This window comes from Bos taurus, chromosome 10, assembly GCF_002263795.3.
Source record: "Bos taurus isolate L1 Dominette 01449 registration number 42190680 breed Hereford chromosome 10, ARS-UCD2.0, whole genome shotgun sequence".
Taxonomy (NCBI): Eukaryota; Metazoa; Chordata; class Mammalia; order Artiodactyla; family Bovidae; genus Bos; species Bos taurus.
Genome location: NC_037337.1, coordinates 38,059,022 through 38,075,593, shown reverse-complemented (window position 1 = coordinate 38,075,593; position 16,572 = coordinate 38,059,022). Strand labels below are relative to the sequence as shown.

The 16,572-nt window shown below is 40.4% G+C and overlaps 1 protein-coding gene across 11 annotated transcripts in view; it reads left to right on the top strand.

Moving 5' to 3' along the window:
• The window catches only part of TTBK2 (tau tubulin kinase 2), a 135,026-nt gene that overhangs the window by 92,782 nt on the left and 25,672 nt on the right, over positions 1–16,572 (top strand). For all 11 annotated transcript variants that reach the window (XM_059890615.1, XM_059890612.1, XM_059890614.1 and 8 more), the window contains one exon: positions 12,285–12,442. In XM_059890615.1, the coding sequence (XP_059746598.1) occupies positions 12,285–12,442 (158 nt within the window). The remainder of the gene's footprint in view (positions 1–12,284; positions 12,443–16,572) is intronic.

The following is a 16,572-nucleotide window of genomic DNA, read 5'->3' as shown; positions in this document are numbered from 1 at the left end:
GGGATAGGTTCCAGGCCCTCGGGGATTACTGGTCCTCAACTCCCTCATATAAAACAGCATAATACTTGTATATAACTTTCGCACATCCTGTCATATACTTTAACTCATCTCTAGATTGCTTGTAAAACCTCAGTTCAGTTCAGTTCAGTTGCTCAGTCATGTCCGACTCTTTGCGACCCCATGAATCGCAGCACACCAGGCCTCCCTGTCCATCACCAACTCCCAGAGTTCACTCAAACTCATGTCCATCAAGTTGGTGATGCCATCCAGCCATCTCATCCTCTTTCACCCCCTTCTCCTCCTGTCCCCAGTCCCTCCCAGCATCAAAGTCTTTTCCAATGAGTCAGCTCTTCGCATGAGGTAGCCAAAGTACTGGAGTTTCAGCTTCAGCATCAGTCCTTCCAGTGAACACCCAGGACTGATCTCCTCCAAAATGGACTGGTTGGATCTCCTTGCAGTCCAAGGGACTCTCAAGAGTCTTCTCCAACACCACAGTTCAAAAGCATCAATTCTTCGGCACTCAGCTTTCTTCACAGTCCAACTCTCAAATCCATACATGACCACTGGAAAAACCATAGCCTTGACTAGACGGACCTTTGTTGGCAAAGTAATATCTCTGCTGTTTAATGTTATCTAGGGTGGTCATAACTTTCCTTCCAAGGAGTAAGTGTCATTTAATTTCATGACTGCAATCACCATCTGCAGTAATCTTAGAGCCCCAAAAAATAAAGTCTTCCACTGTTGCCCCATCTATTTCCCATGAAGTGATGGGACCAGATGCCATGATCTTAGTTTTCTGAATGTTGAGCTTTAAGCCAACTTTTTCACTCTCCTCTTTCACTTTCATCAAGAGGCTTTTGAGTTCCTCTTCACTTTCTGCCATAAGGGTGGTGTCATCTGCATATCTGAGGTTATTGGTATTTCTCCCGGCAATCTTGATTCCAGCTTCTTCCAGCCCAGCGTTTCTCATGATGTACTCTGCATAGAAGTTAAATAAGCAGGGTGACAATATACAGACTTGACGTACTCCTTTTCCTATTTGGAACCAGTCTGTTGTTCCATGTCCAGTTCTAACAGTTGCTTCCTGACCTGCATATAGGTTTCTCAAGAGGCAGGTCAGGTGGTCTGGTATTCCCATCTCTTTCAGAATTTTCCACAGTTGATTGTGATCCACACAGTCAGAGGCTTTGGCATAGTCAATAAAGCAGAAATAGATGTTTTTCTGGAACTCTCTTGCTTTTTCGATGAGCCAGCAGATGTTGGCAATTTGATCTCTGGTTCCTCTGCCTTTTCTAAAACCAGCTTGAACATCTGGAAGTTCATGGTTCACATATTGCTGAAGCCTGGCTTGGAGAATTTTGAGCATTCCTTACTAGTGTGTGAGATGAGTGCAATTGTGCGGTAGTTTGAGCATTCTTTGGCATTGCCTTTCTTTGGGATTGGGATGAAAACTGACCTTTTCCAGTCCTGTGGCCACTGCTGAGTTTTCCAAATTTGCTGGCATATTGAGTGTAGCACTTTCACAGCATCATCTTTCAGGATTTGAAAGAGCTCAACTGGAATTCCATCACCTCCACTAGCTTTGTTCGTGTGATGCTAAGGCCCACTTGACTTCCGATTCCAGGATGTCTGGTTCTAGGTGAGTGATCACACCATCGTGATTATCTGCGTCGTGAAGATCTTTTTTGTACAGTTCTTCTGTGTATTCTTGCCACCACTTCTTAATATCTTCTACTTCTGTTAGGTCCATACCATTTCTGTCCTTTATCAAGCCCACCTTTTCATGAAATGTTCCCTTGGTATCTCTAATTTTCTTGAAGAGATCTCTAGTCTTTCCCATTCTGTTGTTTTCCTCTATTTCTTTGCACGCTGAGGAGGGCTTTCTTATCTCTCCTTGCTATTCTTTGGAACTCTGCATTCAGATGCTTATATCTTTCCTTTTCTCCTTTGCCTTTCGCTTCTCTTCTTTTCACAGCTATTTGTAAGGTCTCCCCAGACAGCCATTTTCCTTTTTTGCGTTTCTTTTCCATGGGGATGGTCTTGATCCCTATCTCCTGTACAATGTCACAAACCTCAGTCCATAGTTCATCAGGCACTCTATCTATCAGATCTAGGCCCTTAAATCTATTTCTTGCTTCCACTGTATAATCATAAGGGATTTGATTTAGGTCATACCTGAATGGTCTAGTGGTTTTCCCTACTTTCTTCAATTTTAGTCTGAATTTGGCAATGAGGAGTTCATGATCTGAGCCACAGTCAGTTCCCAGTCTTGTTTTTGCTGGCTGTATAGAGCTTCTCCATCTTTGGCTGCAAAGAATATAATCAGTCTGATTTTGGTGTTGACCATCTGGTGATGTCCATGTGTAGAGTCTTCTCTTGTGTTGTTGGAAGAGGGTGTTTGCTATGACCATTGTGTTCTCTTGGCAAAACTCTATTAGTCTTTGCCCTGCTTCATTCCGTATTCCAAGGCCAAATTTGCCTGTTAACCCCAGGTGTTTCTTGACTTCCTACTTTGGCATTCCAGTCCCCTATAATGAAAAGGACATCTTTTTGGGGTGTTAGTTCTAAAAGGTCTCGTAAGTCTTCATAGAACCGTTCAACTTCAGCTTCTTCAGCATTACTGGTTGGGGCATAGGCTTGGATTACTGTTATAATGAATGGTTTACCTTGGAAACGAACAGAGATAATTCTGTTGTTTTTGAGATTGCATCCAAGTACTGCATTTCGGACTCTCTTGTTGACCATGATGGCTAATCCATTTCTTCTAAGGGATTCTTGCCCACAGTAGTAGATATAATGGTCATCTGAGTTAAATTCACCCATTCCAGTGCAATATAAATGCTTGAAACTAGTTGCTGGTAAATTTAAGTTTTGCTTTTGGGAACTTTCTGGATTTTTTTTAATATATTTAATTTGGTTGGTTAAATCCTCAGATACAGAACTTGTGGATTGTTTTTATTAGCTTTCGAAAGTATAGCAACTATAAGAGACAAGTGCTAGGCCAAGAATCTCCTCTGGTGATAAAATTGTATAGAACCATAAAATCACACAGTTTAGTTCAGTTCAGTCGCTCAGTTGTGTCTGACTCTTTTCAACCCCATGAACCACAGCATGACGGGCCTCCCTGTCCATCACCAACTCCCGGCGTTCACCCAAACCCATGTCCATTGAGTGGGTGATGCCATTCAACCATCTCCTCCTCTGTTGTCCCCTTTTCCTCCTGCCCTCAATCTTTCCCAGCGTCAGGGTCTTTTCAAATGAGTCAGCTCTTCAGGTAAGTACAGCTAAAACTGGTGAAATTCGATAAACTCTCTGGATTGTAACAATGTTATTCTCCTGTTTTAGACATTGTACTCTAGTTATTTAAGATATTACCATTAAGGCAAACTAGGTAAAGGGAAATTCTTTGTACTGTTTTTATGATTTCCTATGAATTTATATTTCAAATTCTAAGTTTTTTTAAAAAGTGCTGGGTGAACTTTTTCAGAAATGTAGATAGTGATAAAAATATTCAGTCTTGCTGTTGCCATCTTATGATTTAAATAAATCCTTTTAAAGTGTTTTGAGAGAGCTATTTCTGAGAGTTGCCTGGGGCAGTTTTATCTATCTTGAATTCCTCCACATCAATGAGCAAATTGAGAAGACTAATGAAACCCATAAATATACACATCATTGGTAAGCCTGAAAGTAAAATGTATCGATGAGCCATTTCATACACTGCCAGAGGATTGCTAACATTAAAAGACATGAGCGAGGAAGCCATCCAGGTGTCCTTAATCTTGATATACTTTCCAGGTTTAGGAACAGGACTATTTATACAGTGCTTCCATCAAAATTCAGCAGGCTTGCCTCTTGCTTTGGGGGACTTAGAGGTGTTTTAGGCTCCCCTGACTCTAATAACAACAGAGTTAAATTTTTAGAAGGTACAGATGGGCTGCTTTTGAAACAAACAAGAGGCTGATCTAGAGAGTAACAAGGGGGAACGTCCCATAAAATAAGGTGTTGGAAGGTTTCTCACTCGTTCTCTCTTAGGCTGCCCACGTGAGCTGAGCCCTAAAAAATGGGACTATAATGGCCACATGGAGAGCAAAAACAGGAGGAAGAAGGTTATAAGCAAGAGGAAGAACATGTGCATATAGAGTGTGGTAAATGAGGGGAGAGAGTAGTTTGAGATGAGGTTGCAAAGGAGGGCAGAAGCCAGGTGATACAGGGCCTTGCCAGTCTTGTTGGGCATTTCAGTTTATTCTGGTGCAACAGGAAGCCCTGCAAGTCTAACAAACAGGAACATGGTGATCCAGTATGTGTTTGAAGAGGATTGCTTTTGTAGTTGTGTGTGTTCAAATGAGGCAGAGAGTTAGAGACTACTTAGGAAGGCATTGAGAGAGACTGAGCTGTACTTTGGAAAGAAATATTTTAAAAATCAGTGTTTTAACACCACAGGTTTTTTTTTGTCTTTGCTCACAAAACAGTGTAGTTAAGTTGGGCCTTTCTCTTGGGCAACTCTAGTGGTACCTTGAACAACCAGGCTCCACCCATATTTTAACTCTGCTATCTTTAATCCATGGCCTTTACAGTCATCAGGAAAGGGAAGAGCAAGTATAGATAATGGTTTGGGGGTTTAAGAACAGACCTGGAAGTGATCTGAGCACTTTGGCTGGTACCCTGTTACCAGAACTACATCACATTGGCTCAGTTCTAATTGCAAGAGAGGCTGGGAGGTGGCGCCTTCCTGGGCAGGAGGCAAGGGAACCATGATGGTCTTGACTTGGGTATAAGCAGTGGAGATAGAAGTGGATGAATTCCTGCTTTCCCTCTTCTAATTATCTCCTTCATTCTCGGTTGTACTTAATGTGTATCAGCTTTATTGGACCCCTCAGTGCAGTCAGATGGGACTCCTGGCCCTTCTTCCAGCTTGTCCTGCCTGGAATGCCTGTGTTTTATAATGCTGCTTGCTTGTCTTATGAAGTTGAAGGCCCGACTCAGATGCAACAGTCTCCTCTGATTGCTTTCAGACAGGAACGATTTCTTATGCTAAACTCTGAGAACAGTACTTTGTTGTGTCGCCTTTCTAGATAAACTCCATTAGAGCCAGGACCTTGCACATTTAGCTCAGTTTTCTCAAGAAATTAGCACAGTGACAGTCATTTAGTGAAAGTTTGCCAAATTGAACAAACTCTGCTTAATCTGATTATTGCTTCTGTTAAATGCAGACACTCTGGAGACAAGACTGCTTTGTTCATTCTTGCATTCCTAGCACCCAGCATCTTAGGCATTCAGCGTATGTCTGAGCCAATGAATGGGTATTTGATGTAACTATAGAATACAATAGAGTCACAGAATACCCATATTTACTAGACTCACTTAAATTCAGCTGCACATTCAGGAGATGGAGCAGTTTAATGGTGTCTGTGATTCTGCCTGTGCTTTGGCTCAGCCAGCCATGCCCTGTCCTGAGGGTGAGGGTGCAGAGCCCTTGTGAATCTGCTGTTGCCTCACGCTGTCACTCATCAACAGCAATCAGGCTGTACTGAGTGTGATTCTTATGTTTAAAAGAAAAGTAGTTTGGGGGTACAGTATAGCCCCTAAATGTAGGTAGCTTCATTCACATTCATCTGAAGAAATAGAAGTCTCTCCCAATGCTGAGGGAAAAACGAGCTATTTTGCATCTAGTACAACTACTGTCCTATACTTTGTGGGCATCTTAAGAAGCTTTCAAGGATAATTTCAATTTTATACTGTTTTTGCCTTGCCTGTTGTATGGTCACACCACTTAACATGGCTCTTCTCTTGCTCTCTGCACATCCCCTGTTCAACCAGTTCTTGCTTCCCACCTATACCCTTCTCACAGGAACATCCTTGCCCCCTGCCCCAGCTAGTGATTGTTCTAGTCCTTAGCCAAGAATGATTCTGCTTCCTTGTTTATTAAAGAGAGCCATCAGCCCTTGTGATGGTTGTAAATCTGAGGGCTCTGAGGGATTTGCCCCAGTTGCTGGTTTCCCTGGTAACTGCTGAACCAATCTGATGTCAGTTTCCCCTGCAAGTGGTAGCCTCCTTCACCCCCTAGGAGCGACGATTGCTGCCGTGGTCTGCCTGCTGTCTGCCAGGCACTGCGAGGTGTTGCTCCAGGACCATTTTGCTGCGGATGTGTAAGATATCCTATCCAGTAAACCACTGATATCTCTGTCACTGTCTCTTGGCTCTCTTCAGTCTTGAGGCATGGCAATTACAGGGTTTGCAGGTTTGCAGAGTACAGCCTGCTGACCGGCTGTAACTCTTACGTGGTAGAAATGACACTGAGTTTAAAAGATCTGTTTCAGCTGGAGCTTTGCTACACACCATTTGTATGGCTTTCCTAAGCCTGTTTTCTTTTTCGCCTGTGAAATGGTGAAAATACCTACCCCACAGTGTTGTTAGGATATAAATGAGATAATTGTGAGACTGTTTTATGAATTGTAAAGCATCATGTTAACCTGAAGAGGTTTTATATGTCCCCCAGGGACACTGCATTTGCTTACAATTATCTTACTTTTCATTCTTGTATTCTACTCAGCATTACTTCTATGTTATTAATATTAATAAGAGAATTTCTTATGCTGCTTTGTCCTGTTAAGGCAAAAAGGAAATGTTGCTTATCTTTTTCATTGGGCATTTTAGGAGACATCTTAAAGCTTAGACATTGCCAGTCTACCTCGTGGGCTGATGAGCACCTGAAAAATGACCTTGGTAACAGGCAGCACAGTGGCTGAGGCTGCCTCATGCTGTGTCAGCTGCCCTGGGGCAGCCAACCAGGGGGCACTCCTGAGTTGTTCTAGTATCTTATAAGTGATGAAAACAGCCTAAAACTCTGCAGCTTCTTCAACTCATTCTCTTTATTTGATCTCTCTTCTTTTTTCGGTTCTTTTCTCCAAAGGATGCAGTTTGTTTTGTTTTGTTTTGTTTTCCTCTACCAATGCTGCTAAAAAATTCCTGGAAGAGAGAAATGTAGAACCTTTCTTTTCCTCTATTGCATCTACTTATCACTGAAGTGAGGCACTTTCTTTTGCTGTAATCTATCTTTGAAACAGCCAAGACAGCATTGCCATTGTGCTCTACTGGTTAAGTGCTTTATTGATCCATTAATTTACCATTTATTAACTGATTATTCAGGAATCAGACTTCTCAGTCCCCAATATCACATTGTAAATAGTTCTTGTTTTTACAGTAATTGGACTTTATCTGCATTTTCTTTGAAAGGGCAAACTGGGGTTTCATGTGGAGGTAAATATGAAAAGCTGTCGATTCACTTGTGCTAAGGATAAGGAGAGGGGACATAATGCTCCCTCAGGTACTATGTCTTTGTCAGATGACTGATCACCATGAAGAATAAGGTATTCCATGTGGCAGGAGCTGCGCCATGCATTTTTGTGGACTACACCTGCTTATGTATACAATTAACTTATTTTAGATAATGCATTTCTGTTCAATTTTTTCTTGTTATTGAAAGCAATACATGTCATAAAAGAAGTTTGGAAATTACAGAAAAGTAGAAAATCAAAATTAATCAGAATCTAATTGCTCAGACGTAGTACTTGATTTTTATGTACTTTGTGTCTTGAATAATTTGCTTTAGAAAAAACATTGTATTGTATATCCCATTAGAATTAGGATTAAGAGAAACAACTACCTCTTATTTGTAAGTGCACCTGAATAGACAGTTGACACAAATAATCAACAATGGTAACCACATAAAAAATAACACTGCACTGTTGTCTATCTAGACCTTGCTCAGGCCCTCCCTCTTCTTTTCTCCACACCCCCCACCCCAGTCTCCTTCCCCCAACCTCCCTCCTGTCCCTACTTCCATTCAAGGAAGATTCAGCTTTCCAGTGATGTTAATGCTTCCAGAGTTTCTCACACTGTTTTACCGATTTCTCCTATTGCAGCAAAGTATAAGCATGTTCTCAAGAGGTCTGGGACCAGTCTTAAAATGTCAGCCATGAGTCCACAACTTCTCTGCATTCTGATTTATCCTAAAGGTTCCTATGAATTTTGCTTTCTAACTTCCTGTGTTCATTGTATTATAAAATATATTAAGTGTCTTACCTCTGAGTAAAATTCTCTAGGAAACTGTGCCACATTTATCAAATGACTTTTAAACTCTCTGGTATATGGGTGCATCCCCTGAGGGTACACATTACCCTAATTTGAGAAACCTGGACTCTGTAGATAAGTTTGTATTTTCTAAGAATATATTATTAAATAAAAGAAGTAAAGGAGTCAGATGTATACTTCTGCTGCTGCTGCTAAGTCGCTTCAGTCGTGTCCGACTCTGTGCGACCCCATAGACGGCAGCCCACTAGGATCCCCCATCCCTGGGATTCTCCAGGCAAGAACACTGGAGTGGGTTGCCATTTCCTTCTCCAATGCATGAAAGTGAAAAGTGAAAGTGAAGTCGCTCAGTCGTGTCCAACTCTTAGCGACCCCATGGACTGCAGCCCACCAGGCTCCTCCGCCCATGGGATTTTCCAGGCAAGAGTACTGGAGTGGGGTGCCATAGCCTTCTCCAGGCAGATGTATACTAGATTCAAGTACTGGAGTGGGGTGCCATTGCCTTCTCCAGGCAGATGTATACTAGATTCCAGTAATTCTCAATGGAGAGATACAGATCATACCTTCCTAGAGGGAAGTGTCAGAATCATCTGGAAGGTTTCTTCAGATTTTGTTCTGCTTCCTTTTCAGTTTGAGAAAAAGGAAACAGGAAAAAGAAACAGGAGCACAATGAGCTCCTGTTCTGATTGGAAAAGTCCTTGACCTGTCCTGTTTATCCCATCCCAATCTGTTGAAGTTTAGCATTTGGAACAACCATAGTCCTGAATTAGAAAATTATTCTGCTGCATTTGAAATGTTTTGCTCTTTAAGGTATCTGCAGAGCTCTAATCATCTGACCATTTGTTCTCAGTAGGGTGCCTTCAGTGCTTCAGCGCTTTTAGCTCTCCTCCTGTTTCCTTTGTTCTGTGCCCTGCATCCTTCCTGCAGGTTTCCAGTATCATCATCATAGTAACGAGCTATTTCTTACTTGAGGCCCAATGGCATAAATGCTACATTTCTAAAACATTCAATACTATAATAAATGTAAGGAATTCCATAATAAAAGGACATCTGGCAATAAAAACTGTTTAGAGCCGTCCCTGTCACCACCCAGTACCAGCACAACACTGAGCAGTAGCAGTCTGAGTACTCACGCAGCAAGGCAGATGCTGACCCCACGACCAGGGACTCCACTTTTCAGGAAAGAAGCGTCTCACTTTGTGGGACCTATGAGAACCTCAGGGTCCAGAGTCAGGAAAGGGGTCCAAAGTCTGCCTCTTTCATTCTTACATGTGTAGGGTTTCAGTCCATTTCCCTTTCATCCTTTGTTTTCTGAAGCCTCTACCTCTGACAATTTGGGAAAAGTCTGAGCTGTAACACAGATAGTTTATGCCAAGAAAAACAGGCCAAAATAAAAATTCCCAGGTTTTATAACTAGGCCTTTCCCAATTCATTTTAACTTTTAGTTTTCTTTTCTACATTTATTATTTTTTTCTTTGAGACTTAGACAAAAAGATCATGTGAATCTGATAGTAAATATTATTACAAATAAAAGTTTATTCTTTAACAGTTTTTAGATACTATTTAAGGGATCTTCACCCACAATTCCAACATGTTTTTTTTCCTCCATACCACCAAGCAATTCTCTGACACCAGCTGAGTTCCTAAAATTCAACTCAGTTCTGACACCATCTACCCAGAGATAAGTAGTATCAATTTCCACAGGTTAATGACTTATTTCCAGGAGACTGCCCTCCACTTCAGAGCAAGTCCTAGCTGTCATGTGTATTTCTGACTGAATGGCTGTAAGTTATGAGGGTCCCATGACTCCCTCCTTGAGTTTGATTAACTTGCTGGAGTGGCTCCCAGGTTGTGGGAAACCAGTTTTCCACTAGATTACCATTTCATTACAAAGGGTATAACTTAAGCAGCCAGATAGAAGAACTGCATATAACAAGGTATGAGGAGAGGGTGTGGAGCTTTCCTGCCCTCTCTAAGGCACCATTCTCTGAGCACCTCCACATACTAACCAACCCAGAAGGTCTCTGAACCCTATACTTTGGGTTTTTATGGAGGTTTCATTACATAGGTATGATTTATTAAATCATTGACCACTGGTCATTTAAAAATTTTTTTTGTTTTTGTTTTTTAACTTTTTAGTTTATTTTGGAGTATAGTTTGATCAACAGTGTGTTGTACAGCAGTGATTCAGTAATACATGTACATGTATCTATTCTTTTTGAAATTCTTTCTCCCTTTAGATTGTTATATACTGTTGAGCAGAGTTCCCTGACCCTTGGTAATTTATTCAACCTCCAGCTGCCTTCCTTCCCCTGGAGGACACAAGTATGGGACTGAAAGTTCCAACCCTCTCATCATATGGTTGATTCCTCTGATGAGCGGCCTCCATCCTTTGGTGCTTTCCGAAAGTCACCTTAGTAACATAAACCCAGTTATGGTAGAAAGGAGCTTGTTATGAATAAGAAGACACCCATTTCCCCTTTATGGCTCTGAAGTGATTTCAGGAACTGAGGACTAGAGATCCAATACTATTACAAAAAGTGCTCCCATTGCTCTTATCTCTCAGAAAATTTCAAGAGTTTGGGGAACTGTGAGTCAGGAACTGTGGACAAAGACCAAATATATATGAGAAATATATTTTGGGTCTTCTAAATGACCAGATATATATTTCATATAAATCACAATATGACACTCTTTGATAGAAGGCATTATGTTCGATACAGTGATGAACAAGATGAGCCATGTACCAGCCTCTTGGAGCCTACAATCTGGGTGAAATCAATTAAATAATCAGAAATAACTGTTAAGTTTATAATTGATAGCATTTGACTGTCTCCTTGTTGAGGTGGTTTCTTTACTTGGTCAACACCACATACCCATTTCTTGCCTCACTGGCCACTCCTTGGTTTCATTTGCTGAGTCCACCTCATCTTTCCATCTAAATGTTGCAATGCCCTTGGCCTTAGCCCTTGCAGCCTACTCTACTTAGATCATATCATCTAGTCTATGGTTTTAAATAATGCCTAGTAATATCAATACACTGATGACTCTCAAATTTGTATCTGTATTCCCTATTCCTCTCTAAACTCCATAAAACTTTAAACATCCCAATCCTCAGATTCACTACTTTCCATCTCATTAAATGGTACCACCATTTATCCGGGAGCTCAGGTCAGAAATACAAATTTTTCTTTATTCTTTCTTTACTTTTACAGCTTTCATCTACTCTGTCAGTAAGTTCTGTTGGCTCTACAAACTATGTCCTAATCCTACCACTTCTTATCACCTCCACTGTTCCCACTCAGGTTCAGTGACAGTGGCCTCCTAACTGGTCATCTGATCCTGGCACCCTCATCCCCCTCCTTATTTATGGCATCTGTTCTCCACTTCTTAGTCAGAGCAATATTTTTGAAGCCTGAAACAGACCCTTGTAAAAACCCTCCAGTGAAGAAGTACTGATTTCAGGTCTGGGGCCGGAAAAGTGCAAGGTGAATCTATGAGGGTAGGATACTAACAGTAAGAGAAGTGATGAGAGTTTAATCCAGTTTTAACTATAAAATTGAAAATGTTGCATACTGTCAAACAGTAAAGGAAGATCTTTATGAAATTTTTCTCAATATTACACCAGACTTTTGGAATTTAAAGACAAAAAGTCAAAGAATGTATAATATAAAGCAATAGCAGATTTTCTTTTTGATAGTTTGTGTGCACATACACATAATTTAAGAATTTTTCAAACCAGCGAAAACATTCTCAGAAAGCACAACAAAGTTTTATATACCTCTTAACCCAGATATACCAACTGTTAACCTTGGTCACTTAAGTTGAAGCATATAAAAATGTTCCAAAAAAAAATGGGTCATTTAGATGATTGAAACTCAATGCACACATACACATATAATACATATTTCCCTTTGCGAAATCATCACAAAGTAGTATGATGCTTCATTATCTTCCTACATAAAATACATTATCCTACATAACTAAAAATCTGTATCTCAGCTGAGAAAAATCAATGCTAATTGAACATCATCATCCTTATGTAGTCCTTATTCACACTCCCCTATTTGTATCATCAGGCTTTTTTAAAAAGTGATACTACCAAACTAATTTAAGAGTCTGGGGTGCTTTTCTTATAGAATAAAGTGACTATGTTTACTGTTGGCTTACTCCAGTTTTTTCCTTTTGTGATTTAGCTTCTTACATCCGTGTTTGACAACAGCATCAAGGCCTTTGGAGTAATTGAAAGTGATCCTTTTGACTGGGAGAAGACTGGAACTGATGGCTCCCTCACCACAACCACTACTTCCGCCACTCCTCAGCTGCACACCCGTTTGACCCCTGCGGCCATTGGGTATGTCCCGAACAGTGTTCAGCAGTGTCTTTTTCCTAGATGCATTCTCGTAGCAGAAATGTCTTTTATTTCATCCAGGTTGCCTTAGATAACCAAATGCAAAGACACAGGGATGCCTTTGGGTTTCCTGGAATTAACATTGCTGTTATACATGACTTTGTTCACCTTTACTTTTCTTAGAAAGTACTTACAGGTTATACCGTGAAATGGCCGCTTAGAGCTTGTGTTGCTTGTTAATGTCAGATGTACAGAAGGTTTTCTTCTAAATGCAAAGGGGCATTTGTTGCATTTACTACTAAAGAATATATGAGATCCTGGAAACAACAGCCACAGTTATTTCTAACTATCTTCTGCTTAAGTTTAGTGGGAACAAAACATGTAGCTATTCCTCTTATGAAACTCATTAATTTTCAGAATGTATTAGAAAGAGGTTAGTATTATTTTTGTTATTTAATGTTTTTTTCTCTACATATGCATTCATACATGTGCTTTTGTTATTTTTTATTTGGAGGAAGTTGTCTCTTTTTCTGACCTCCCCCCTTTTTTTTAAAACCTGTTCTCTAATTGCTTTAAACCGATTTAAAAGAAAGAGCAAATAGGGAAAAACCATACAGTGACCTAATTGGGATTCTCTATCACTAATCCATTGCTTTCCTTTTATATTGAGATGAGATACTAGAGCTTATTGACTCAGAAAAGCTTACATGGACCCATAGAACTGGAGATGATATCCCTAATTAGTCTGTGTGTTAGTTGCTCAATCGTGTCCAACTCTTTGTGACCCCTTGGACTGTAGCCGCCAGGCTCTTCTGTTCATGGAATTTCTCCAGGCAAGAATACTAGAGTGGATTGCCATGCCCTCCTCCAGGGGATCTTCCTGACCCAGGAATTGAACCCGGTCTCCTGCATTGCAGGCAAATTTTTTACCGTCTGAGCCACCAGGGAAGCCCAGTTAATTAGTCTAAGAGTTCTTAAATGTGAGACCCTGACTAGCTACAATAGAACCACCATAGATGTTTGTTTAAAAATACCTATTTGTAGGACTCAGAGCAGACCTACTAAATCAGAACATCTAGGTGTGTGGAACAGAAGTTCATACACATCAGATGTTTCTCATGCTTATCTGGTTTTGGAATCCATCACCCTGTTCCAGCCACTTTACTTTACAAGTAAGAAACTAAATAGCAAAAGATTAAATAAGAAAATGGGACTAAGAGCATTTAAAAGGCAAATGTCCAAAGGTGACCATTAAAACAAAAACGCAAACCTTCTAAAATATATATTTTTTAAAGTACAAAGAGTGCCTATCTTATAGAGAATATAGCAAAATACACATAATTATAAAATACTATAACAGGATTAAGACCAAACTTAGCAGTCATCGAGATAAATATGCATGGGCACATCTATTAAAAGAAAAAGATTTTTAGTTCCGTTTACGTTGCTACGTACAAGAGATACATTAAGAAAAACACATTTCAGAAAGGGATAGACAAAAATAAATCAGGAAAATGGAAATAGAAAATAGCAATCCTGATACCAAACAATGTAGCATTCAAGTAAAAAAAAAAAAACACACACAAAACATTAAACATTACAGAGATGGAGGGGTACTTTTAATGCTAAGTGTCACAATTCACAAATGGGACATAATATTTATTAATATTTAGTCGCCAGCATCATAGCAGAAATCTTTAGACAGCCACAAATACCAGAGATTCAAAGATACAAAGAAACACACTAGTAACTGGAGATTGTAATACTGTTCAATCTGTGTTCACAATTGAGTTCAAGATTGAATTCAGCTGAATGAAGAGTGAGAAACAGAAGACGACAACGCAGGTAGACCTTAGGCATATTTTTCAACTCCTATACCCTGATGATAGAGATAGCACCATCCACTCAAGTGCCCCTGGTATATTCATAAAAATTGATCAGTTATCAGGTCACCAAACAGAGGTAGTTACACAAAGCAGAAATGTTACCTTATCTGATCACACTGTGATAGAAACAGATATTCAGTTCAGTTCAGTCGCTCAGTCGTGTCCGACTCTTTGCGACCCCAGGAATTGCAGCATGCCAGACCCCCCTGTCCATCACCAACTCCCAGAGTTCACTCAGACTCACGTCCATCGAGTCAGTGATGCCATCCAGCCATCTCATCCTCTGCCGTCCCCTTCTCCTCCTGCCCCCAATCCCTCCCAGCATCAGAGTCTTTTCCAATGAGTCAACTCTTCACATGAGGTGGCCAAAGTACTGGAGTTTCAGCTTCAGCATCATTTCCTCCAAAGAAATCCCAGGGCTGATCTCCTTCAGAATGGACTGGTTGGATCTCCTTGCAGTCCAAGGGACTCTCAAGAGTCTTCTCCAACACCACAGTTCAAAAGCATCAATTCTTCAGCGCTCAGCCTTCTTTACAGTCCAACTCTCACATCCATACATGACCACAGGAAAAACCATAGCCTTGACTAGACGGACCTTTGTTGGCAAAGTAATGTCTCTCTGCTTTTGAATATGCTATCTAGGTTGGTCATAACTTTGCTTCCAAGGAGTAAGCGTCTTTTAATTTCATGGCTGCAGTCACCATCTGCAGTGATTTTGGAGCCCAGAAAAATAAAGTCTGACACTGTTTAGACTGTTTCCCCATCTATTTCCCATGAAGTGATGGGACTGGATGCCATGATCTTCGTTTTCTGAATGTTGAGCTTTAAGCCAACTTTTTCACTCTCCTCTTTCACTTTCATCAAGAGGCTTTTGAGTTCCTCTTCACTTTCTGCCATAAGGGTGGTGTCATCTGCATATCTGAGGTTATTGATATTTCTCCCGGCAATACCAGCTTTTGTTTCTTCTAGTCCAGCGTTTCTCATGATGTACTCTGCATAGAAGTTAAATAAGCAGGGTGACAATATACAGCCTTGACGTACTCCTTTTCCTATTTGGAACCAGTCTGTTGTTTCATGTCCAGTTCTAACTGTTGCTTCCTGACCTGCATACAGATTTCTCAAGAGGCAAGTCAGGTGGTCTGGTATTCCCATCTCTCAGAATTTTCCACAGTTTATTGTGATCCACACAGTCAAAGGCTTTGGCATAGTCAATAAAGCAGAAATAGATGTTTTTCTGGAACTCTTTTGCTTTTTCAATGAGCCAGCAGATGTTGGCAATTTGATCTCTGGTTCCTCTGCCTTTTCTAAAACCAGCTTGAACATCTGGAAGTTCATGGTTCACATATTGCTGAAGCCTGGCTTGGAGAATTTTGAGCATTACTTTACTAGCATGTGAGATGAGTGCAGTGAGATGTGCGGTAGTTTGAGCATTCTTTGGCATTGCCTTTCTTTGGGATTGGGATGAAAACTGACCTTTTCCAGTCCTGTGGCCACTGCTGAGTTTTCCAAATTTGCTGGCATATTGAGTGTAGCACTTTCACAGCATCATCTTTCAGGATTTGAAAGAGCTCAACTGGAATTCCATCTCCTCCACTAGCTTTGTTCATAGTGATGCTTTCTAAGTCCCACTTGACTTCACATTCCAGGATGTCTGGCTCTAGGTGAGTGATCACACCATCGTGATTATCTTGGTCGTGAAGATCTTTTTTGCAAGGTTATTCTGTGTATTCTTGCCACCTCTTCTTAATATCTTCTGCTTCTGTTAGGTCCATACCATTTCTGTCCTTTATCGAGCCCATCTATTATTTACTAACAAAGTGTCAAAGGCCCTTCCACCTGGAAAGGTAAAAACCTTCTATCAAACTACTCTAGGATAAAAGGGGAAATGGAAACTGAAATTGTATAAAAATATTGATAACTAAAACAGTACATATCAGAATCTGTGGGATACATTTAAAGCCAAAATAAGGGGAAACTTGATAGCATTGAATAAGGAGATACGTAATGTCAAGATGTCTTATTACTGATGATACTAATGTTGGTAATCTGGTTAAGGTGGTGTTAGGTTTTTTTACCATAAAGTTGCTGTTTTTCCCTTTGTGTTTTACTACTCAGTAATACTTTGTGTTTTACTACTCAGGATACTTTGAGGCTGTTTGAATATACTTATTTTTCATCATACATTTGTCTACTCATTTTAGTATCCATCTTGCCTGCAAAGTATTAGACCCATAAGCCTACTATTTA